The sequence below is a fragment of the Ursus arctos genome, unplaced genomic scaffold (assembly GCF_023065955.2).
Source record: "Ursus arctos isolate Adak ecotype North America unplaced genomic scaffold, UrsArc2.0 scaffold_9, whole genome shotgun sequence".
NCBI classification, from domain to species: Eukaryota; Metazoa; Chordata; class Mammalia; order Carnivora; family Ursidae; genus Ursus; species Ursus arctos.
The window spans coordinates 29,548,063-29,574,652 of record NW_026623111.1 but is presented as its reverse complement, the minus strand read 5'-3'; the positions used below and the strand labels follow the sequence as shown (position 1 = coordinate 29,574,652).

Below are 26,590 nucleotides of genomic sequence, written 5' to 3'. Positions count from 1 at the left end.
ATAAAATCTTTAAAAAAATATCATAATGACAAAGGAATTCTTCAAACACTACACTTAAAAATCACTGCTATGGGAAATCTGGAATTCACTCTAATTGATCTTAGTTGGCTAAAAACAGACTTCTGAACAATTAATGGAAATAAATCCTAATGATTTATGCTTTAGCAACATTTAAATAATTACGGATGCAGTGGTTTACAGTGTGTTTTTGGGAGAATCCTGGCCCAGACACTCACATGCCCTTATGCTTGCTGTACTGCTGGTGCAGGTGGCTCCTCTACTCGCCTCCAGTCTCCCTCATCTCCTCAACTCACCATGCATATGGCGACCCAAATAATTTTCTTAAAAATGGACCTCCTCACACCAACAGTCTGCTTTCTCCTTAAATATTACCAAATAGTTTTTTACAAGCTCTTACCAATTACAGGACACATCATTAATACTCCTGAGTGAGCTTACTGCATAAAAGTACCATATTTCTAACTACATTTTTAATTGTCTTATCAACATTCAAGCTGTGTATTGTAATACTGCATATTCACTGGGTGCCTTGCTGGCAAGGCACTGTCCAAGGTGCTAAGAATCAATACATGAATATAATAGTGCTAGTTCTTTATTCGTTAACAATGAATTTGGGAAACAAGGCACAGACATTAGATAAAGTGAAGTAATAATGTCAAAGGTCTAGGATTAAAAATCAGTATTTAAGCAATAATTTTCCTAGGAGTTCATGGAGAATGGCTTCCTGCAAGAAGTAGACCTTAAAACTGAAACAGAAAGGCTTAATTTGGGGGAGTATGTGAGGGTAGAGTACAGGAAGAAATCAGCTAGCTGGTAGGATGATGCCAACCAAATTAGGAAAGCCTCACAAATCAGACTCTTGAGTTCAGACTTTATTCCACAGGTGGTGAGGGGTACTTTAGAGGTTTCTGAGTTGAGAAGGAGCACATAGAAATAGTTTCTCAAATACAAATCTATCTTCTATGTACAGAGGACTCCTACAGGAAGTAGGACAGGTGATGGGAGCAGGTAAGGGTAGAAGCAGATAAAGAGCAGACCTCTGAGTAATGAAGACTGGTGGCAGGCACACAGTGGTCCCATGACATTGGGGTCCAATGGGTTTCACAGTTCTTATTACATCCAGTTATTATTTTCTATTTCTTTCTCTCCCTCAGTAGACACAAAGTCCATGGAGGCAGAACCAATTTATTATTAATTGTTATAATTGTTTCAATTATTGTTAATTATGTTGTAATACTAATTAATATCAATTCCTGGCATATAGTAAAGACTCAACTCTTCATTTTAAAGAACACATTAAGGGGCGCCTGGGTGGCTCAGTCGTTAAGCATCTGCCTTCGGCTCGGGGCGTGATCCCAGCATTTTGGGATCGAGCCCCACATCAGGCTTCTCCACTGGGAGCCTGCATTTTCCTCTCCCACTCCCCCTGCCTGTGTTCCCTCTCTCGCTGGCTGTCTCTATCAAAGAAAGAAAGAAAGAAAGAAAGAAAGAAAGAAAGAAAGAAAGAAAGAAAGAAAGAAAGAACACATTAAGACCAAGAGGTACTACTTAAGGACTCTGGTCCCAGGATCTTTATTACTCCAAATCTATAGTCTTTAACTTCTGCAGGTCTATAGAATATGGCTAGATGCATCCCTAGGTGAGGTGCTCTATTCAAAGGCATGGTTTTGTCATCTACTTTTTCTAGAGAAGAGGCATATCAAAAACATGTACAGGGCCCCTTGATGTCCACATTAGAAGTTAAGACACTCCTTTTGTCCTAATTAATGGGTTCATGAGATTTCTTAAAAGTTGTAGGCTCTGAGAGAGTTGATACTGTCATGGGTGTCAATGTTTTTCTCCTTTTCCTCAGCATTCTTCCCACAGCTCCTTACCTCCCTCAGTGAAATGGTAGTAGGTTCCTTACCATGAGTGACAGCTCCTACTATGCATAAATAATCGTAAACCCCCAATACGTAATTAAATGGATGACTGCTTGGATGAATCACTGCAAGTTATGGAAAAACTGCTATTCTGCGACGCTGATTTCTAATTAATGTGAACATGAAATATTTATGATTTATAGCAACAGAGTCATAGAAGGGGTCTCAGAACCAGGAGAAGACAATCTCTACCTAGAATTTAGTTTTAGGTTTCTCCATACTTCCTTTATGCTCACATGCATTCTGTAACAATTCATACTCTTTGCTATACGTCTTTCTTTTTCTACCCTAAATTCTACTCCTCTTCCAAGTCCCAGCTCAAACTATGACATTTTCTCAAGTCATTAAACTACTCGGTATACTTAATTTCTCTGAATTTTTAGCACTTATTTAAATTAACCTGGAGCTGCCTCAAGATACCTCTTCTTCTAACGTGTTATTTCAGCCAAATTTAACACATTTACTGTACATTTACTATCAGTATTGCACAGTGCTAGGTGCTAGGTGGGAGGGCTGGGGTGAAAATGAGAAAGACATATGCATTTCCTCTAAGGATTCAGTGTGTCAGTACAATGATCCAAAGTGATATGTGATCAGTGTCATGAGAGAAAAACAGAAGATAAAGGTGGCATAATTAACAGCAACATAAATTAAGATGTATATAAATAAAACGGGGTTTGAGAAGAAGTAACACTGGGGTGGACCTACAGCAAATATTTTCTTTTTCTAACACCTTTTTTGTTCTTTTTATCTCTTAAGAGTCCCTTCCCCATTTCCAATCTCCAGCTTTGCTATGTGACCATCTGTACACAGTGGTTGGTCTAAGGGTTGGACAGGTGACCAAAGCCAAGCCAACTGGAGTCCTTCCCGCAGAAGTGTTTTCAAACTCTAGCTGAGGGACAGCACCTTGTTCTCTTTCTGGGATTAAAAGTTGTAAAACTGTGAGACCAAAATAACCTGTGGCCACATCCACTTCTACCAAAGTTAGAAGAGCTGGTCTGAGAGAATTTGGTAGGCATGTGAGAAAAGCAAAAAGAAGCAGCAGACAGTCTTGATAGTGTGTAAGCTCTTGTTATCGACTGAATGCTTGTGCCCCCCAAAATCCATGTTAAAATCCTAATCCCCAAATGTGACGGTATGTGGAGGCAGGATCTTTGGGAGGCGATTAGGTCAAGAAGGTCAAGAAGGTCAAGAAGGTGGAACCCACAGGGTGAAAGCCCATAAGGGAGACCGTAGCCATCTCTCCCTGCCATGTGAGGACAGAACAAGAAGGCCTCCATCTGCAAGCCAAGACGAGGGCTCTAACTAGGAAAGGAATGTGCTGGCACTTTGATCTTGGACTTCTCAGCCTCCTAAACTTGTAGAAATGAATGTTTGTTGGCTTAAGCCACCCAGACCTATGACATTTTGTCACAGCAGCCCAAACTAAGACACTGATCCTACCTCTTTCTGAGGTCAGATTCACCCCTGACTTGCCTCTACACAATTCGATTACTCAAGTTAATAACGTCTCCAGTTCTTGCTTGAATCGGTTTGAGACAGGCTTCTGTCACCTGTAAACAAAGTATCTTAGCTAACTTGGGAAAATCACAAGTACTGAAGGGAGAAATTACACACTGCATGAGAAATTGCTCTTGAAGGAAGGGTAGGATTCTGAAAGGTGACAAAGAGACAGGAGGATTCATAAAGGCAGAGAGGAGGGAAAGGGCAGGGCAGGACTGTAGCCAGAAATAATGTGCTTAGGGGTTTGGTGAGGGAATGAAGCTGAAGACAAAGACTTACTATAGTACCTTCAAACGGAGGCTGCAAGCATGGTTTTTTGGTTGCTTAAAGTTGTGGTAGGCTAAATAATGCCCCCCAACTCCCAAAGTCCATATCTTAATCCCTGGAAACTGTGAACATTACCTTACATGACAAAGGGGACTTTGTGGTTGTGAATAAACTAAAGAACTTGAGATGGGGAGATTTTTCTGGATTATCGGGGAGGGCCCAAGAATCAAAAGGGTCCTTGTAAGAGGGAGGCAGAAGGGTCTAGTGAGAGGAGGAAGTGTGAATATGAAAGCAGAGTCAGGGGTAGAGATGTGACAATGGGAGCAGAGGTCAGAAAGAGAGACAGAGGTCAAGATGCTACACCACTGGAATTGAAGCTGGGTGGGGCCATGAGCCAAGAAATACAGGCGGGCTCTAGAAAACTGGGAAAGGCAAGGAAACAGACTCTCCCCTCTCACTTCCAGAACTAATGCAAACCTTGCCAATACCTTGATGTTAGCCCAGAGAAACTGAGCTCGGATTTCTGATCTCCACAACATAAAGAAAATAAATGTGTATTGTTGTAAACCACTAAATTTGTAGTAACTTATTACAGAAGCAACAGAAAGCGAATTCAAATGTTCTATGCTTTTCAGATGCTTTCTAACTTCAGGGGTCATTATTAGTAACCGAATTGTAAGCTCCTGGATATAAATCCTATGTCACACACTTCAGTGTGTCTTTACATAGAGATTGTGCAGAGTGGGTCAATTAAATCGTGCTAGTTTGTATAATTCGTGGCAGCTCAGCCTGTTGGAATTATGGCGTCTGATATCTGGATCTTGAGGATTTACATCCCCCTTTTAAAACAGAGTTATTCAATATTGTCATTACTATCATAAGGTATTCCTTCTTTTCCTTCCACATCTCTACTTTTTTGGAAGGGTAGAAAAATTTACAATCAGGTCATAGAATAGGCTGGATTCGACTTGAGATATAATTGTTTGGATGTGATTTTAATAATGTCGAAATTTGTGTTATTTTAAGTACTCAATGGCAGAGAGACCTATTTGGAGGTTCATTCTACCCTCCAGACTATGCAGTAAACACTCCTGCATATTTTGACAGTATAATTCTTACAGCAGAAAAGTAATGCCAAAAACAAATGCTATTTTTTTTAATCTTGGAGATGTCATTTTGATTGAAAATGGTATTGCATGGCTAACATATTTTAAAACATACTATATATGTCTAAACAGGATTCATCTTTAGAAATTAAATGGGAAATTAAGTATTTATAAATATACATAGGATATGACTGCATTAATGATAAAAGGTCAGATCCTGTATTTTTGCTTCTGATTTTCTTATTGAATAAAGCCTCATTTTTTCATCTTTTTTTGAACTTTTGAAAATGTCTGGTTATATGTGAAGGGTACTTGTTTTCATTTTATTTTGTAGAGCAGGGAGTTTTACAATGCCACAACCTCAACAGCTTTCAGATATAGACTGAAATATCTGTTTGACATATGGACACATCCAGATATAAATATATTCAACCTCCTTGGGCAAAAATCTCCAGAACACCGAGTTTACTGACTGTACCACAAAATGACCTATTTAGGAAAAAGGTCAGCCAGTTATAAAAAATCAAAATGATAAACACGACCCCAGGATGAGCGAAGATGGAGAAACATCATTTTACCTAAGGGAGAGAAACTATACACATCACACATCCACCAAAAGCAAAGCAAGCTCTTCCGAAATGCTGGGAACATAGGTTTCTGAAGCTATGTCACCTTCAGTGAGCCACTCCAATTCTCCATGTCATCCTATTACATCGCTAGTGACGGATAAAAAATCATCACCGAACACATCTGAATTCAGCCAGGCACTAAATTAAGCGGGCAGTTATCTGTTAGCACTGGGAGTGGAGAGGGAGACTGAAAGGAGTCTGGGTCCAAAATCTCCCTTGGTCTGGTTTGGTTAGTTCAATCTGAAATGAATGGGATGGCAATTAACTGCCTTGCTGTCCTCCTCTGGAATCTCCATCACAGTCACAATCAGATGCAGCCCTCGCCCTCTCTTTAATTCCGATCTTCTTTCAGGGATGCTCAGAAAGGGTTTGTCATCCCACTGTGTCCAGGACCTCAGTAAATGGTCAGGAATAAAGGCAATCTTTCACCACTTCCAAAGACCATCCAAAACCCTACTGCTAAAATCATTTCTTCTCCTTTTTTATTTTAAATAATTTAGGGCCCAATCCAGCCTATCCTTGTCTTTAATAATTTCTCTTAAAATTTATAAGGACCTTGAATGTTTTGTCTTCACAGCTTGGCACACCTGTGATTTTTTTTTTCACCTGCTGTATTTTTCCTGGATATTCTCCTCTCTCCTCCTTTCGTCTCCCTGCTCTTCTTTCTTCCTCTTTTCTGCTTTCTTCCCACCCCCAACACTCTGTCTCTCTCTCTCACAGACACACTAATGCTACTTCCATTCTGAATTATCATAACAACTAACATTAGTGTGTCTATTATGCCAGGCACAGTGCTAAGTGCTTTCCATACACTATTTCATTAATCCTCACACAAACTTTTTAAGTCAAATACTATTTTTAGCCCAGTGTCAGCGATGAGGAACCAAGGCTTAGAGAAGGTGAGGAAGATGACACACTGCTCCAAAGTGGTGGAATACAGATACCAGACCTAGTGCTTTCTGATTCCAGATCCTAAAGCCACATGACTCTCTGTCATGGTTAACATGTAAAAGCTTTTGTAACCCATGCTCTCCCTCAGCCTCCCAACCAGACTGGGGAAGGGAAAATCACAGGCAGCCCCAGCCATGCGGTGTTTCCTTAATGAATGGGTGCATGAATTTTCATAAAAAAGTAATCACCAGTATGAGACTCTTGGTCACCCTGGGGACCTGCTATGAAACATGTAACTTACGTGTTCTCCTTGGGGGCTGCTACGTTTACCTGCCGCAATTACAGGTCTGATATATACAAGTTGCCCTGGGATCTTAGCAGCTGTGAAAGCTGTATCGTGCACCCCTGGTCGTCCCTGATGGGGGTCACATCACCACTGCTGCCGCTGGGCTACAAGACGCCCTAGGTGACTAGGTGACATTCACTCAGGCCTCTGATGACCGCCATCAATCTCACGGCGGGGGCTGCCCTCGCCGAGACAGACATGGTAGTGCTGGCGGTCCTGGTCCCATCAACTCTATAATGGGCTCCCGAATTGCTGCCTTGATTACTCCTCCCAAAGAATTAACAGGCTGCCTCAGAGCTTTAATTAAAATGCATGGCAGGGAGTCCACCTGGAGATACACCAAGAAGCAGCCTGTGCCACTTTCCAGCACCCAGAGAGCAAGGCTGACCCCAACGTCAACCACCTCAGAGAGGCCTTCCTATTTGCCCAGGTCACATATGAGGAGGTGGCTTTTTCTTCTCTTGTAGTTGTCTGATTCCCAAGGTTTGGGGCACCCTGCCACCTGCTGCCTCCAAGAAGCCAGTAGCTATGTCTTCCATCCCCTCGTATTTTCGTTCCTAGAAGCCAGGGTAGTCAGGGGATACAGGTAAGGTTCCACATGTTTTTACCCTAATGATGAAAGAACTGCTGCTGAGTTAAAAACAAACAAATACAGATCAATCTGCCTTGAAATTTTCTTAGAATCACTTTTTAAACATTTTTTTAAAGATTTATCTATCTATGAGAGAGAGAGAGAAAGAGAGAACGTGTGCGTGCATGCCCGTGACAGTGGGGGTGGGGGGGGCGTGGAGGGGCAGAGAGAGGGAGAGCGCATCTTAAGCAGACTCCAAGCTGAACATGGAGCAACTCGGGGCTCAGTCTCACAACCCTGAGATCGTGACCTGCGCAGAAACCAAGAGTTGGGACGCCCAACCAATTGAGCCACCCAGGCGCCCCTAGAATTATTAAAAAATAACCTGAGTCAGTGCATAAATGTACTCCCCCAAATAAATACTAATAATCCTTATCTTTTAAGGGTAAAGTTGGCTTCTGTGCCAGGCCTAGAAATCATGCTGAGAGAACATGGTAGCTCCCCATGATCTGGCCTCCTCGAGCTCCCTGATCTTTCTTCCCACCAAGGCTGAAGCTCAGCAGAGACACATTAAGTGCAGCTCCCTGGTGCTTATAGACGGCGTCTGTTCTGGCTGACTGCCACCTGCCATACGCGGGTATACAATTTCGCGAGAACTGCCCTGTCCCCATCTCTTCCCCGCCACGCTGGTCTTGCTGCTCCTTGGACATCGAAGGCACGCCATGCCGTGGGGCCTATGCACTTACTGCTTCTTCCTTACACTTACTTCTTGGCAGAAATGCTCAGCTCCCTTCCCCACTCCACTCATGTCTCTGTCCAGATAACATCTCTTCAGACAGACCGCCTGACCACTCATTACTGGGAGACGGTATGTGCCCCAAACACTTTGTCCTTACCTTGTTCTACTTTTCCTCACAAGACATACCATCCCTCCCACAAACTTTACAAATACACGTATTTGCCTTTTGCACTGTGGTCGTAACAACCACAAGGAGCACAGGTATTGTCTATGTTAAATAAACACAGTTACTTAGTATTGGTGAATTCGATCCTCAGGGCTTAGAACCGGGGTTGTATGCAGAAAGCGCTCAATAAATATTTGTTAATATTTATTGAGTTGTGACTGTTGTGAATTTCTGATTAAAGGTGGGGTCTGACTGTAAAGGAAGAAGGCATGACTATTCTCGTGGCTTTAAACTTCTTTCTGATGGTAATGCTACAAAAACACTTTTTAAAACGTTTATGATAACTATGGCCCTTAAGATGTCAACCTTGACAGACAGTTGGAAATAAACATTCTGGCTTCATATAAATAAACAGAGTATAAACGTTTCCTAAGTGTGTCATCGTGTCACACATCTTTCCTTCTCGTACTGAGTGGGCAACAAAGATACCTCTGGCAGATGAGTATTTTTTTTTCTTTTAATGACTGCCACCTAGTTGAGCCAGGCTTGATATCACTTCTTTCCCAGCTAAGCTGTCAGCGTCTCCCAGGTAGAGATAATGGAGCTAATAATGGTAATAATCCCAGTTAACATTTAATGAGAGCTTATTAAATGCCAAGCATGTGATAAGCATTTCACAAGCTTTATCTCATTTAAGCCTCATAAAAATCCCATGATATTTTCAATTTTAGAGATAAGCGAATCTTGGATTATGGAACCTGAATAATTTAAGGTCACGGAGTCAGACAATGGCACAGAGCAAGGTCTCAAACTCAAGTGTTTCCAACTCCAGATTCGGAACCTTTAACCTCTATTATTCACCGGTCCTCATATGTACTGTCCGCTGTACGTGCCCACAGAATGGGTTCCACCACAAAATTCGGGGTAGAATGCCAATCCCTTCCATGCCGGAGTTTATATTCAACCATCCTACCCCAAAGCCCCATGAGTTTGTCAACCTAAAAGTCTCATTTGTTGGCCCGAAGAAGAGGACCTGTAAGCGCACTTCATCCGGCTCATGCTCTCCAGCTTAACACTGAACACTTGGTCAGTGTTCCTAAATCTTACTGCTGTTTCCCACTAACTTGTGCTCTTTGTTACACTTTCCACATGCCAACCAACAATGCATATTCATGCAGGAGTTTCGGAAGTGCTTCTCCAGCCATTATCATGACAAACTTCTGAGGCCAGGAGGACAGATAATATTATTGCTTTTCCTCAAGAAGATGGAACAAGACACAATCACAAAGTCAGGAAAAAGAGCTAGACCCCACACTCCCTCTCCCTGAACAGAAATGAAACAAAATGGAACTGCTGGGGAGTTTCAAAGAGGTGGAATCATGTAACATTGGAGCTGGAAGAGGTCCCGGAAGTCCTGTGTTTCATCCACTTCACTCTATAGATAAGGAAAGAGTCCGAGAGACGATGTCCAAGGTCACAGAGCTGCTGTCCAAACCAGCCCTGTCAGTCCATGGTACGTCCCCCTGACGACCTCAGGGTGTCTCAAGGACACGAACGTTCTCCCGTATGCACCCATGATGCGATCAGAAAGCAAGGAGAAGGTCTCTGGGGAAAACACATCTCCCCAGCTTCTAAATGGTCATTACATAAGCCTGATTGTGCATGATCGAAATGGAACACAAAATGAAATTTGCCATAAAAATAACATTTCAGAAAGTGGCAAGGTACCTAACTGGTCCCCAAAGACACAGTGTAGCTGCACCGTAGGCCCAGCGGTACGTGGTTTCTCATTGTTCTTGTGAGGAACGCACAGGAACGGAAAGCTGCACGGCCAGGCTCTGGTTTCACGACAGACACCCGCCATCCCTGACTGCCTAGTGGGAAGGCATCCTTCTCTCCCCACTTCCCTCCTCAGTGGCTACATGCATGGAACGTGGCTTCCTGGGAACCTGGCCCTCGGGAGTTGGGGACTCTCAGGCTGAGCCTCCATGGCCAGCCCCGTGGGGATCCAGCTGGCCTCTGGGTGAGGCCCTATGGGCCTGGGGATAAAGGAGTAGGAGAGCCATACAGGCATGAGGAGTTTGGGTGCGGGGACAGAGGGTTAGCTTTACTAGGGAGGGACTGGAGACAACAGGGACAGAACCATGAAGGGTATGGGATTTGGGAACTAGAGATCCATTTCTCTTAAGGGGACTTTAAATTCAACGAGCACCTCCTGGTAATTTATTACAGTGTAACATAATCACTTAATATTGGCGTAAATGGCAGTTTACAACTTGTGCATTTGAAAGAGTTTTAAGAAAAGAATAATTCTCCATTTCTATACAGAGCTCACTGTTTGTATGCTATGACAGAATTTAACCTTCAGAATGCCCTAAAATATACAATATAGGCGTTTTGTTTTTGTAGAAAGGAAGACTGAGACTCGAGGCTCTAGGAACTGCCTCAGGTCACACAGGGGGTAAACACTGGGCAGTGAGGAATCTGGAATTTTGCTCTTGTGATTCCTGGATGCCCTGGTGTCAAATGAAACGCGTGGGCTAGAAATCTGCACTGCTGTCCCCAGGGCAGACGCAGGTGCTGGCGGAGAGGAAATCTGCATATGCATCTGGGGTCAGCAGAGTTGAAAAGGGGACCCTCCCTCCTGCTTATGTACCCACTGGAGCCGCCCCCAGAGCACAGCTCTGCTTCGATCCCATTCATGGTAACAGCACAAGTGAAATCCCTTTTGTCCTGACACAGTGGAGATAGACTCATTTCTGAGCGGAAAAAGGAAGGAAACACAGAAGATTACACAGCAAGTACTGAATCCAAAGAATGAGTTTCAAATATTTTTTAAAATCTCAGATAAAAAGAACCAAAGCATTTGGCTACCCCCTGCATTTCATTTTCTTCAGATAATCATATGAGGCACATAAAGGATGGTGGGCTCACAGCCTCCCTCCACCCAGCCGAGGCTCCCCATTCTGCCTTTCCTGTCCCCAGAGGGACCAGAGTCCCTGAATATCTACTTTCTACTTTCATCAAGCTCCAAGCTTGAGAAACAAAACTGTTTTGTTTCAAAACTCCTCGATTCCAGAGCCTTCTCCCTCATTCCATTCTAGTCTGAGATCTGCAGAGCAGAACAAATGAACAAATGAAGGATCAGCCCTTTCCAGATTCAAGCTGTCACCGCCTATCCCAGGCCTTGCACAGTTTCAGTCAAGAGACCCATCTCCTCCCGTCTCTTCACATCTCCTCTCTACTCTCCTCCACCCCAAACACTAACATCCAGTTATTATTTTCTGTTTCTTTCTTTCAGGAACACCTGTATTGTTTGCTCAGTATGACGTGGGTTTACAATGACTATTACATGCACGCGGTAAGAATCATCAACTTACAGAATAAGAGTTGGCCATTCTACCATAATAGCCACGTGGAATGAAATTGTTTTCACTCATACATGGGATTTAATACTCCCCTTTGGGAGTACTGATATCCTCCCTAAAGGGGGCTGTTCATTTTTATGAAGAGTGGTCCTTCTCACATGAATGTAGGCATTGCATGCACTCTGAAAACACTGTAGCAAACTGTGCTTCAAGGTCTATCAGATGAACGGGAGCTGGAAAAATGACAAGGTTTTACGTAGATTTAAAGCAACATTAAAGGAATTCTTATGTGTGAAAGAAATTATGGTTTTTAGTATAAGATTAGAACATACCTTACATTAAAAGGTGGAAGTGCTATCTTTTTAATCTGTCTGAATGTCATTTCATTGAAATCTGCTTGTTATCCATGATTTTAAAAGAGTGTTGGGGGCTAATTCCTAAAAGCATGGAGTTCTGCTCTATTATTTAGAGATGGAACTTATTAACTTAATACCTGATAATGTGGGCTGAATTCATAGTTACATGTTAAACCATCATTTAAAAATGGTGTTTTTATATAGTCCCTTCTAGCTAAAAGCTTAGGTGATTATGTGGATGGCATCATCTGGGAATAATGACCATTTCATGCCACGATTTACAAAAAAAGAAGTTATTCAAGTAATTCTCATTCCTTTGAAACCCTTACCCCTCTTCTCTTCTGTAGGCTTCTAGGGCTTTTAACAAATTCTGATCTAGAACTTCTGAGTCCTTGCTATCTTTCAGGCATTGTTTTAGGTGCTTGCATATTTCATTTATTTCCCATAATAACCTTGTAAGGTACTTATAATTATGTCCTTCTGTCAGAAGGGACAATGAAGCCTGAGGAGCTTAAGTATTTTACACAAATCTGTAACAAATCCTGGGGTTCAAAACCAACCCTAGTCCCCAAGTTCTTTCATCTTAGCCAGTACACACTAGAACACATCTGTTTTATTTTACTAATTTGATTTCTCTTTTGCCTGCATAACAAATCCAAATCATTGGCTCAAAACAACAACATTCACCTTCCCCTTGAATCTGCCATTTTGGCAGCTTCAGCGGGGACGGCTAGCTGGTCTCTGCCTCCGCTGGGAGAGCTCCCCACGTGGGCAGAGATCCACTTCCTAGACAGCGTATCCTCCTTGCTGGTAAGGTGGTGCTGCTGCTGGCTTCCCTCACAGGGGTTTCTCCATGGGATGCCTGGGTTCCAAAGAACAAGGGCTTCCAAAACCAGAAAGTGGAGGTGGGCAGTTTCTAAAAGCCTCGGCCCAGAGACTGGTGCTATGCCATTTCTTCCCTATTCTATTGGCCAACAACAGTTCGAGAGCTCAGATTCAAGGAGAAAAGTTACAGATGCCACTTCTCAGGGGGATGTGTGCCAAAAAACTTAGGGACCATGTGACAAAACTCCCACACCTTAAAAGATCTCAGATTCAACAGTGATTTCACGAAATTATGAAATTCCTATTTTATGAATGCTTTCATTCCTCAGGACTTTGCAGATGAATGCCCCCAAACAGCAAACCCTCTGAGGTGGGAAGGTCTGGGTCTTTTCCCATTTTTCCTACATATTTTCCTCATTGTTACTGCACTTGCTTTTCCATATGGATGATTCAGGCTTCCGAATAGAGACCCTGGCTTAAAAGGGAACTTTATTTTCATGTCTTTTTAGGGTTCTCAGCAGATTTTCTCTTTTCCTTTAACATTTGATATATTTAAGTAACTTCATCGCTTTTCATCACAGTGACCTCAGTTTGATTTTTTTTTTTTTTTTTAAGATTTTACTAAAAAGAGAGAGAGAGAGAGAGAGAAAGCACATGTGCACACGCTGGGGCAAAGGAAGGAGCAGAGGGAGAAGGACAAGCAGACTTTGCACTAAGCCTGACACGGGGCTCTATCCCAGGACCCTGAAATCATGACCTGACTCAAAACTGAGTCTGATGATCCACTGAATTCCATTTTGAGAATTTTCTAGAACACTGTCAACTGAGATCATCTGCTTGAAGCTATACCCTTTGCTTAGCAACTAACTAGTACGCAGGTTCTACCAAGATGCAAGTAGACTTTCAGTCTGTTTTACAGTTGCAACACATTTTTCCTCCTTTAAAACGTGGTGATTCTACTAGTTCTGTCATTTGGTGGAGAAAATTTCTCACCTGTTATTTCTTGGGCAATTTTTCCTATTTCACTCTGGCTTGTCCTCTTTGCTTTGGCCAAAAGAACCAAAACAAAAGCCTTCAGTTTTTGCTCACTCCCTCCCCACCCCCCCCCCACCCCAGTGTTCACAGTTGCAAATTCACTGAACAAGGACACACCCCATTCCTCACCCACAGCAGACATTACTAATCAATCTCCGCTCTCTTTTCCATCAAGCATGGATGTGGCTCCAGCGCATTTGTGGCTGCAAAATATTTTAGTCAGCTGCTAATGATTAAGCATGAGAGTAACTCGACTTCCAGGATAGATCCTATTCCATCTCTCTGGAACACCTCATCGTCTTCAACTAGGACAGTTAAGTCTTTCTAATCTCATGAGCATTGTTTTGAATTCCTCGTTTTTATTGAATAAGGCTTCCTGCGGCCTCGCCCCTGCATCTTTTCTCTGAGATATCCAGAACCATCCTTCCTGCCACCTGCAGCGAGCTATTCTCAGCCAGGATATGTTTCCTATTACTTTCCTATTTCCTATTTTCCCCAACCCTCTGAGACTTGGGGTCCAGATCACTCAGGCAGCAGGTATGGCCCTGGCCTTGGGTCCCAGTCCCGACAGGTGCCTGCCCCTTGTCCCAGGACCTCCGTCCCACCTTATGACTAGGGGCTGGGCTCCTGCCTTGATTTTGCCAGGTGCTTCTTGCTACCCCTTCTCCTTCCCACACACTCCTTTATCTCAGGATGGCAGTCTTGGGCCCAAACTCTCCTTTCAGCTTCCTACTTTCCACATGCCCAAACCCCTCCAGTTATTATCTGCATAAACTCCTGAGTTATTCTGACACTCGAGGAAATTAAATTTCAGCATCCATGTGCTCATGATGCTTCTTTGCTCAGACTCTTTGGGAACAAATGCTTTCTTTTCAAACACAGTCCCTTTTTCTAGGATCCAGACTTGGTCTCATCACGGACAGCTGGCCCGGGTCCCCCACCAGCCACTCCACTACAGCAGAGAGGTCTATTTCTTAGCTTTGACACAACCCAGTCTTTCCCTTTTGATGAAATTTGACTACCTCGTTCCTGACTGGGATATCAGACACCACAGTGGGATTCCAATTACTCCAAGTGGCCTGTGGTCAAACAGCCCTCCCACATCCACAGTGTGTTTCTGGTAGTTGTGTCTGTCCTGCCTTCTAGCTGGAGTTTAAAGAATGAAGATAGTATGTGTCTCTTACATCCTCCGTCACTCTCCACAGCAGCCAGTTGGAGGAGTTGAGCTGTACACAATGGGTATCTAATAAATACTGCCGGTGACGCTTAGAATGAACTCTGACGGAAATCTATTCAGTGGCAAGAAGCTCTCTGACACTATCCATACTGGATCAGATTAAGCATTATGAAAGATCTCCTTTTAATTTTGTGGTTTCATTTCTGTTAGATTCTGTAATCACTCTTGGAATAAGACACCTGACATCTGGGCTTCGCTCTTTGTTTTGAGTGTACCCATGCCATAAGCCTAGGAAATATTTTGGATCGAAAATGAGATTTCCAGGAAGCATTTCATTAGAAATGGGTATTATTCCCTCTGAATTGCATCCAAAGCTGTAGTCTCTATCCTTTTATTAACTTCCTGCCACAGATCCTTTTTCTAATTCTACATTAGCCTACTTACTTTAATTTGCAGAATGAATCCTGTTTGATTTCAATAAAAAATAGGATGAAAGATGAAGCTCTGAAGAAGCAATACAAAGGTGTCTGTCTTTAAGGAGGTAGCACCGGACATTCTTCTAGATCGACCGCTCATAACTCGGCCCGTATGGACACTGTTGAACCACATACACGTTTTACATTGATTTGAATCACACGACCAGTAAGGGCAAAACTTACAAGAATGTTTCAGGTCGAAAAGAACTTTGAGCCCACTTTATCAAGCCCAATTACCCTGTAGATGAGTTCCGGTTACACTGCAGAAATTGTATCACTTGCCATTTTAAAAGGTGCTTGTGAGTGTGTACTTTATTTTTCCCAGTTGTCTATTGCTGCATATCAAACTACCCACTATCAAAACATAGTGGTTTAAAACGACTTGCTATTTCTAGAGAGACGAAGTGACTTTTCCCAAGGCATGCGAAGCACTTACCTTATTCAGATATCTGATCCTGAGAGTTGATACAGTTCTTGCTATTACATACAAAGTGTGTCGCCCCTTCTAGCTTACGGTCTTCTCTTGTGTTAGATATTGGCTGTGATAGAATTTGGGTTGTGTCAAGCTAAATATCCAATTTAAACGATCCTCGGTAATTAAAGGATCTCACTGTGTAAAAATGTTTAAACTGAAATAGGTAATTATTCAGGTTAAGGGAGCAGTCCTTCTTCCTCGAACTGGAGGTTTCTCCTGGAGCACGAGCCTCCTGAACTCCTTTTACCTCCTTCCTACCCTTTAGTCAAATAAAGGGGTGGCTTATTTGACTGATAATGTGGGGAAAATAAACCAGGCAAGCTCAGCCCACCTGCTTATTCCCTCCCCTAGGAAATGACCTGTCCACATAGAGTGTGGTTCATACTCTCTTCTCCAGGCTCAATGTTTTATGGGGCAGACCCCCTGGAGGCCCATCACTGCTGGAGTGTGGGCAGAAGAATGTCTAATTCTGGTGTTCAGTATTAGGAAGCATGAGAGCATTCTCCATTATTATCTTTTCCAGTAAAAATGGTGGTATTTTTACCTATTTGCAGAGTCTGGTTTTTCTCAGATTAGAATTTGGAAAGTTCTAGAAGAGTACTACATATGGAGTCACTGCCGATCCTCAAAACTCACTGCAATCATCACAACTGTTACCACTGTTGGGCACTTGCTACAGGCCAGCACTAGTTGACTCACTTTTCATGCATTTTCTCATTTAACCTAATTATGGCAAAGACAGGCCAAAGAAACTACACAATATAATTGGGGTTTTGGTAGCTTTCAAAGTTGGCTACCATTCATTCCTACCCCATCCCTCCCCCCATATGCATCTGCCTCTCCTTATATGAAGAGATAGGGTCTATTTTCCCTCCCTCTGAATCTAGGCTAGCTTATGACTTGCACAGACAGAACACAGTGAAAATGACATTCTGGGACTTCCAGGGCCTTAAGAGGCCTGCTAGCTGCCATTTCCTTTCTCTAGGGTTGCTAATCCCCTAACAGGAATCCTGGCCTAGACTCCTGAACAATGAGGAAAGGTAGAGAGCAGGCCCTCACGAAGGAGCCATGAGGAGCCAAACGTAGGCGTGAAGCCTTCTTGGACCTTCCAGCCCAGTTCTGCCCAGGTCTCGCTGAATGCAGTCAAGTGAGTGACTCTGGCTAAAGGCTCAGTGGAACAGAGCTACCTGTCTTCTGCAGGCCAAGCCCTGCCTGGGTTGCCAGGCAGGCATAGAACTGTGAGAAATGATGAGTCATTGTTTTAAGTCACTAAGTTTTGGGGTGGGCTGCTACAAAGCAACAGACAATGGAAGCAAACAAAATACAAACTTGCCACACACCCTTTAAAGCAGCCGATGGTGTCACTGCAACCGTGTGACAAGAATTTTAAAAAAGAGTTGTAGATGATTTACTAAACCAAAAAGTCACAATCTATTTGTAGAGTGTACTATACATTCCAAGCCCCGCTTTCTTTTAAAGGTCATTCTAAATGAGCCACCTTTAAGGGACAAGTGACAGTATCACCTCAAGACATCAGCTCCACTCTCTCGTTCAAAGGGATAAAAGTTCTTCATTGAATAATAAGGATAAGCTCTTTCCATTCCCTGCAGAGATCTCATCATCGCTTTGCCTCCTATTTGACGACCGCGTAGGATAGTGTTTACACCCTGGCTCTATTTGTTCCCCTGGGAAGCCCTCCCAACCCGCATTCTGAGCTGCAGGCTGGCTGACTCCTCCTCAGTGCCTCTTTAATGCCCTGCTCCTATCTTCAGCACGTGCTCATGGCATAGATTATTTATGTAAACTGCACGAGAACAGAGACGTGCCTGTTTCGTTGCTGCCCTACGCTAAGCACCAGAACAGCCCTCCCTGTGGAGGACGTGCTTCGTGACTATTTCCTGCTTGAACCAGCCCACGTGCCTGCGTCCCCCTGGACTAGATACGGTTTCTCGCTGCTGAGTATCCATTAGCACTTCCTTTCATTCTCTCCCTGTGGCCTAAGGGCGGGAAGTCTGGAAGTTCCCTGACTTACTTGCTGCAAGGGTGCAATTCTGGGTCTGCCAGGGGTGTACCTGCACAAGGTGTGGACAGGGGACGGGGGACGTTCTGCTGCCATGAGTTGTGGTGGCTGCCACGTGGTTTCAGCAGATGGGCCTGTTTGCAGAAACTGGCCAGCTACACAGTGCGCAGCTGGGATAACGGGCGGTGGCTTCTACAGTCTCCTGCCCTCTAGGTGACAGCTTTGGCAAGGTGACCTAAATGCCCAGTGGCAATCCTTTTACTCACTGGATCCTTCAATGATTTTTGGGACTGCTGGGTTCCCTGAAGTATCTGGAGTGGTTTTTATCTTACTATGGAGTTCTAACCGATACGTGTCTACAGGCTCCATTCCTCGAGGGCAGGAAATGCCTTTTGAGCTTCCTGTACCCACACCCGCACCACGTCTGGATCACAGGAGAAACTGATAATAAAGATAATAAGGGTAATAACTGCAAACGCTGATTTCATGTTTGCTCTGTGCCCAGCACTGTTCTAAGTGCTTTGCGTTAGCCTTTGCGTTAGCTTATTTATTCAATAACCCTGTAAGGCAGGCACTGCTGCTGTCCCCTTCTACAGGTTAGAAAACTGAGAACAAAGTAATTAAGCAACTTGCTGAAGAATCACAGCATTAAATGTGGATTGAGGCGGCAAACCCAGGCAGGCTGGCTCTCCAATCAATACTTGTATCTAAGATTCTCACCTGCCTGAATAACATTTACTCAAGGACTTGAAGATACAACCACTAGAATTTTAGAACATGTTGTAAATGTTCTATGTGCATTTATTGTAAAATAGCAGTTCAATGTGTTCTCCTGTAAGACTCCTAATTCTTAAAGATGTTTCTGGGGCATCAAACAGCTGTGTGTAGATACACACACACACACATATAGGTATGATTTTGCTGTGTTAACTATTTTTTCCGATTACTCACAAAAACAGTGAAAACACAGGGAGCCTTCAAAATAATTAGCACTGTAGGGAAGATAAGAAGAACTAGGGTAAGGAATATTCATAGCTTTCATGTGAATTTCTTGATACCCAGCTTTCTGCCTCTTGCCTAGGAGCAGAAGCTGAAGTAAAAGTAAAATAAACACTGGTTGCAGCAATGTAGGGAAAATCCTTCTCTCTTTACTGTGGCTTGTGCCAAAATGGAGAACAAGCTTTCCTACTAAGACCCCAAAGATATGGCGAACAGAGTCCGGGAAGATACAAAGACATGCAGAATACAAAGTCTAAGTGGAAATGGACAAGCCATCTGATCGTTAATACTGTGGACAAATATGTGCAATTCTCAAAGATGACAGGTGCATAACTGAGCGGGCGGGAAATGTACAAAAGGAGGTGTTGGGGAGTATCTTTTCCTCCAATGTTTCCCAACACACAGAGCGAGATCCACTAGCACGGTAGTCCTGGACAGGGCCATTACTCACTCCTCAGGGGAGAAGTGTCTTAATCGGATGGATGGATGCATTTGGAAGGAAAATCTGAACACAAATAGCCCAGCCGCTTCATTCTCTCTTGTAAGTGAACCTGTCATTCTTCTCTGTTCCTCCATGTCTTAAATTGTAAAAGGGTCAAGTCTGTTCACCAGGTGGGGGAAGGGGCGGGTTTATGCCCTGTCCATTGCTGACAGTGTCTGGGGAGGGAGCAAGTTTATGCAATCCTGAGGTTCAGGATTGGAAAACCCTACTTGTCTAAAGTTAAAAGCCATATCCCCTCCCCCAAAGGTCCACAGTCCTTACCCGCACTTCCAAAATCCCCAAAGTGTTGAAAACAAAATTTTTTCCCCAATTCATCTGGCAGCAACCTTAAGTGACCTGAGTGAGCAGTGGCAAACCTGACCTTAGCACACAGGGAACCACTCAGCGTTCTGATTTCTCCACTCAGAGCTCCGTGCGGCGTGTAGTAGCCAGTAGCGGCATGTGCCTATTTAAATTTAAATTAGTTACTCTACTAAAAATTCAGATTCTTAGTCATACCAGCCACATTTCAAAAGCTCAAGAGCCGTATTTAGCTAGTGCTACCATATAGGACAATGCAGATAAAACCTGTCCAGCCCTGCAGAAAGTAGAACACGGATGTAGAGTGAAGTCGTCTCCTCAGATTCATAGTTGATGATGGGGTATTACCCCAGACCCTACATAATCAACAGCATATGCACCATTTTCTTCTAAAACCTAAAAAAATCTGGAATTCCAAAATCCTATCTGGCCCAAAAGATGATAAAGGATTCTGGGCCTGCATCAGTTTTTAGCAGTAATAAGGGCAATATTTTGGCTTTCTTTCTACTTTAGACTTTACCTGTCATGGACTTGATGGTTCTGTTCCCCCAAATTTATATGTTGAAGCCCCAACCCCAAAAGTGCTGGTGTTGTGGGGTGAGTCCTTTGGGAGGTAATTAGGTATGGATGAGGTCAAGAGGGTGGGGCCCCCATGATGGGATTACTGTCCTTACAAAAGGAGGAAGGACGCAACAATTCTCTCTCCACCACATGAGGACATGACCTTCCTCCCCGTGACATGGAGGAAGAGGTTGGAGAGACAAAGCTGTAAACCAAGGTACACCAAGGACCGCCAGGAGCCGCCCGAAGCTGGGAAGAGACAAGGAAGGTTGCTTTCCGAGAGGCTTCAGTGGGAGCATGACCCTGCTGACGCCTGGCTTTGGGACTTCTAGCCCCCAGAATCACAGGACTGTAAGTTTCTGTTCTTTAAAACTCAGTTTGTGGTAAATGTTACGGCGACTCTAGGAAACGAAGACAGATTTTGGTACCCACACGGGGTGCTGCTGTAACAAATACCAACACACGTGGAAACGGCTTTAGAACCGGGTAACGGGTAGTCTGGAGGTGCGTGCTAGAAAATGCCAGGATCGCCGCGAAGAGATGGTTATTGGCAATTCTGGGGAGGGCTCAGAAAGGAAAGCGGAGAGCTGTGGAGAAAGCTTCCATCTTAGAGAACAGAGAAGTTGTGAACAGAATATGGCCATGGTGGTAACACCTAAGACAAGTGAGGAACGTGTTACTGCACAACAGACCAAAGGGGAGGGTTGTAAAGTGGGAAACGATGCAGCTGAACCGTGCCCTAGAGTTTTGTGGCAGGCAGCCCTTGTAAGCCATGAAACTGGATGAAGGGGTAGCTTGCTTCCTCCTGAGTGCTTAAATTGTAGGTGGGGATGGGGGGTGGGGGGAGGGATTGAGAAAGAAATTAAGCAAAAAGGAACCAAAACTTAAAGATCTGGAAAACTCTCCAGTTTATCCCTATTCCAAAAAAGATGGCAAAGCTTGTGTTGAAAAGAACACCAAGGGTGGAGTTGAACGAGCATTTGATAAGGAAATTAGTATGGGTGTAAACCATGGACCACCCCAGTAGAAACAAGGTCAGCTGGAACTGAGGAAGACAAAAACAGGCTCAAAGGAAGGAAGGCTGATAGACTTCTCAGATCCTTCAGGACTAGATCATACGGCGGCCGTTCAGCTGTGCACATGTGTGATTCTTTAAGACAAAGGAAAAATGACCCCAGAGGAGATTCAGAGATCATTAGGGCTGCCTCCTTGGTTTAAAGGTGGGGGAAGGCATCACCTAGGCTTCAGCAGGGCAGATGGCATGGCGTGGGTCCGAAGTCTTGGGGACAGGGCCTCCTGGAGTCTTGGTGGGCAACTCCTTCCCCACAGAGTTCCAGAAGTGGAACTCCACCCCTGGGTGGTGTGGAAGGCAGAGCTTCGAAAACCCAAGAGAATTATTCCAAGAGCCTTAAGACCTAATGGTATTTGCCTTGCTAGGTTTTGAACTTACTTGGGACCCTTCATCTTTTTTTTTTTTTTTTTTTTTTTAAGATTTTAGGTATTTGATAGTGCAAGAGAGCATAAGCAGGGGGAGTGGCAGAGGGAGAAGCAGAGTCCCTGATGAACAAGGAGCCAGATGCCAGGCTCCATCCCAGGACCCCGGAATCATGGCCTGAGTTGAAGAAAGACCCTTAACCAAGTGAGCCACCCAGGCGCCCCAACTTACTTGGGATCCTTCATCTCTCTCTGGAGTGAGAATGCCCATCCTTTGCCTGTCCCACCATTCCGTTTTGGAAGCACATAACTTTTCTGGTTTCTCAGGCTCATAGCAGGAAAGGAATTCTGCCTTAGGATAATTCGTATCTGTTGTTTCACCCATATCTAATTTAGATTGTATTTAGATGGGACTTTGGGCTGTGAGCTTTAGAGTTGATGCTGGAACAGGTCAAGAATTTTGGAGTTGTTGGGATGGAATGAACATAATTTGCATGCAACAAGGACATGAATTTGGTGGGGGTGGGCAGGGGCAAAATGTGATGGACTTAATGTTTCTGTCCCTCCGCCATTCATAAATGGAAGCCCTAACCGTTAATGTGATGGTATTTAAAGGTGGGACCTTTGGGAGGTAATTAGGTTTAGATGAGGTTTAGAGGAGGTCTTTACGGTGGGGCCTCCATTATGGGATTAGCATCCTTTTTAAAGAGAAAAGAAGACCAGAGCTTGTATTCTCTGCCACGTGAGGACACTGTGAGAAGACGGTCCTCTGAAAACTAGAAGGAGGTCCCTTACCAGGAACCAAACCTGCCAGCACCTTGATCTTGGACTTTCTAGCCCCCAGAACTGTGAAAAAGAAATCTGTTGCTGAAGCCCCTTGGTCTGTGCTACTTTATTGCAGCAGCCCAGGCTGAGACTTGCTTTGTTTTAAACTGATTAAGAATTGAGGTGAAGAGATGACTTATTAGGCCCCTGTGAATTTCAACCCACGGAGAGAACTGTGCTGGCTCCTCTCCTCTGCATGCTCATAAACAATTCAGGCTAATCACGGTGGAAGATTTTATATGTGTTTTAGAGTCCTTGTTCCAAGGAGGTATAAGTACCATTCTGGCAGAGAGACAGTGACTAAGCGACTACAAGCCTTCCAAGGATTAATACAGATGATACAGATGGAATTTCTACGTTGTGTGAAAGGTGGGACTAGATGAAGTCCAAGGCTTATCCATGTCACAGAATCTGGCACAAAGCTATTCCCTCCTCCACACGGGTTCTTCTCCAGGGTCTGTAATGTGGTGGGGACCGGTCAGATGCAGACATACTTATAATAGGAACAAGTGCATTAGAGTCCAGAACATTCTGAAATTTCCTTGAATGCCCTTTATGCCACCTTTTGGTATAGGGGAAGTGGGTTCCCTTCCTGCTACTCAGCTCTGGCTGTCAGGATTCAAGAATAAGGAGAGCACGCATCCGCTACATCTAGCTGTCTTGTCCATGTGGGATAAGATACCTGCCAGAAATCTGGCATGAACCTAGGCTGGGCCAAAGAGTATCAAGAGAGAGGTTTTGAGTCCCCTGAAGGCTCCACCTTGTTTCATTCTGCTATAGGAGTGCAGGCAAGTAGCTTAACCTGGCATAGCCTTAGTTTCCTTACCTGCAAAACAGAGAAGAGTCCCTGGCCCAGCACCCTCACAGGACTTGACAGTGGAAATCAAAATACTGAATGAGCTAACATACGCGACAGTAATTTTTCCATTCAAAAGACATGTGTTACCTTTATTCCAGATGGGTAAAGTCCACAGGAGCCTTTGAAAGCAAGACCTATTAACTCAATAATCTAACGGAGACCCTTGCTGGGTTCTTAAACATATTGCTATGAGTCCAACGCAAAGCAGCTTTTATTTAGAGCATCAGTTGATTTCCTCTTGTAAAGAAAAGCATGAGAGAATGTTCTTTGTCTTAATTGGATAGTGGAAAGACTCTTGAGTATTGGCCAAGAATCTAATATTGGATTGAACCAAAACACAACCATTTGCTTCCTGAACTTCGTCCATAAAAATTTCGTGGTAAAGTGCTGCCTCTGACAGAGCATTTACCGAGATTGCAAGGTTTCATGCACAAGTCCAAAAAAATACCCATCTCCGTCTTTTCTATTCAATATACTCTCGGCTCTCCAATTTGGATAAAATTTGAGATGCTGCCCTCTGTTACAACTTCTCAGGTAGAAGTCACATTTCTGGTCCTTTCCAGATCAATGTGCAAGCTCTCCAGCTCAAACAGTGACTAGGAGACATGAGCAAGATCACGGCTCCCTCCTCCTGTTTGCTTTCCGAAGATTACAATATGGTAAAACTTTTAAGAAACTAGAAAATTTGAAGAATCATATGTAAGAAAATCACATTCCTTAAGAAACATGACATTAATACTAATTCAGTATTAAGCTGACTTAACAAACCCATAATCATTGGTTTTTATTTAAAGGAAATAAAGATTTATAGGAAAAGCTAACTACGGATCAATATTAGCAAAATTTTCACAGGACTTTAGAAGCAACATGTTTAAAGAAAAACAGTCATTTAGCTGGTTCTACATCAGCAGACTTAAACGCTTCTCATTAGGTTTTCTTTTTAAGCTTAGGAGAATTGAAAATTTTAAGACTAACCGTTTTCTAACACAATTCTCTCAACACTTAAAAAAATGTTTCAGCAACATTAAAACAAAACAAATCTGAACACTTAAGTTGCAGATTTCCCTAACCTTTAAATCGAGTGTGTATCTCCATGGTTTTCTTCATTCAGATTTAAGTTAAAATCCTGGAAGGCATATCTGAGATTTTAAAAGTATTTTAAAACAGTGCACAGTAGTTTCCTAAATGCCTCCTTAAAGTATTACATTCTGTGGAAGTGAACTGTAAACTTCATAGGACAGTCATGCCCTCATCTCAAAAGTATGCATTGCTTCTATTACTAATTACCTGTGAGTTAGCTATTTCTTTCCCCAATCCCCTTGTCATAACATAAACTTTACCTGAAATTTCTGCTTTTTCTTTTTTTACAACTATTTTAGAAAGTTAGTTTTGTTAGTCCTCTCTAAATGCTTTTTCATAAGCAACCAGTTTTGGGTTTTCAAACGACTCCATCCAATGATTGTTAACTTTCTTGTCAGACTCCAGGCTTGTTAGAGCGCATAAAAAGTCTCCTACAAACTTATCTTATGGCGGAACATATACTTTTTCTAGAGAAGGGCAATTCCTGCAGTTTTATCCAGCTTAAGTCGAATGCATTCTACTTTCCCTTACTAGTAACGAAAGTTAACATTTAGGTCCTGGAACTCAAAGGCAGCGTTGAGCAAAAAGAGAGAAAAGACCCACCCAGCGCCCAGCTGCCGTGATTTGTGAATGTAATTAATCAACAAGTTTGCGTTTTGCACCTACTAGGTGCCCAGACTTGAGCAGGAACACAACTGAGTAGGCCAGGTTCTGGACCGAGAAATCAAGCCCAGGGTCCAAATGTGGAGATGAGCTCATCCAGAGCGCTCCGCCAAAAAGCCAGCGCCGGACAGAGCGAGCTCCCATCCCTCCCGGGGCTTCCCCGCGTGTTTCCTCTCAACCGCCGCGGCCTTCGGTTTACCAAGGATTCCTCTGCCCTCCCAAGCAAAAGGCACCATCGCATCCGCAAGCGGCGAGTCTCAGGGAACCCCAGGCTCATTTCGCCTGGGCGGGAACAAGTAGCAAAGGAGGGAGCCCTCTTTCAGGAGCCTGCACCGGAGCCGGGAGTGAGGGGTAACTACTATTTGCGTTTGCGGTAACCCGGGAGAAGAAACCCTCTAAAAGAAAGGGTGGCGGTAGTGGCAGGATGGAGCTTCCAGAAGCGTCTGCTACTGCCTCGGACGTTTCTTAGCTAGACCTGAAGGAGTGACCCGGGCGCGGGGGGCGCGAGCCTGGGTGTCCTAGGGGAAGTCAGCGGGCAGAGGGGCTGCACAAGGGGAGAATACAAGTGATTCAAATGAAATCCCCACGCGCTCAGGGCAGCCACGGCTTCCGCTGGAGGAAGGGAGAGCCGGGCACGCACGGCGCACAGGGCTGTGCTGCGGCCACTCTCAGGCTCCCGGCGCACGGACGGACAGGACTGACGGACAAATCCGAGCGAGGGACTTACCTTCAGGGTTGGCGCTGATGAAGACCCGGACGCTTCGGCCGGCGGGCATGAGGTGAGAAGGCAGGGCGGTGAGGTTCCCAGAGAAAGCCGCCCGCCGGAGCGCGGAGTCCCGGGGACAGGGCAGCCTGGTGCCCGCACCTGCCGGCCACATCGCCCTCTGGGAGGAATAGCCGCCGCCGCCTCCTGGTCCTCTGTTCCTGCCCGCGGCTCCGCGGAACAGCTGGGTTGATCCCCGCAGGCGGCGCGGCTCAGAGCCGCCCCGATCCCGAGGCGCCGCCGGCAAGCTCCGTGGCAAACACTACCGGCCGGCGGGGAGCGGCCATACGGACCCTCGGGCCGCTGCCGCCGCCGCCTCCTGGCCCTCTGGGCGTCCGCCTTCGCCCGCTGCCGGGGCTCAGCACAGCAGTCGGCGGGAGGTCAGCGCGGCGGCGGCTACGCGCGCCGCGCCCCTTTGCGCCGGGAAGCGCCCGCGCCGGCCGCCCAGCCCGCAGCCATCTCCCCGCCCGCGCCTGGCGCGGGGAGAGGGGTCGCCGAGGCGGTGGGGACCGAGCGGAAGACAGCCGACCAAACTTTATCTGCCAAAGGCGTCCCGACTTTATGGGAACTCCTCCCACGGGGCGCAGGACTCACCCGCGGCTTAAAGGGCGGCGGGGGCGCGGGGGCCTCGGGCTGCCCATGGGCTTCCGGGCTTCTCCGAGGACGATCCCGAGCGCTCGTGGCTGACTCTTTGGTGGAGAACAGGAATGC

General features: G+C 44.7%; 1 protein-coding gene across 1 annotated transcript in view; it reads right to left on the bottom strand.

The window, feature by feature from the left end:
- NWD2 (NACHT and WD repeat domain containing 2) overlaps positions 1-26,190 on the bottom strand; it is a 173,165-nt gene extending 146,975 nt beyond the window's left edge. Inside the window, exon 1 of the mRNA XM_026508709.4 lies at positions 25,844-26,190. Within this exon, the coding sequence (XP_026364494.2) occupies positions 25,844-25,994 (151 nt within the window). The 5' untranslated portion in view covers positions 25,995-26,190. The remainder of the gene's footprint in view (positions 1-25,843) is intronic.
- Positions 26,191-26,590: the final 400 nt, after the last annotated feature.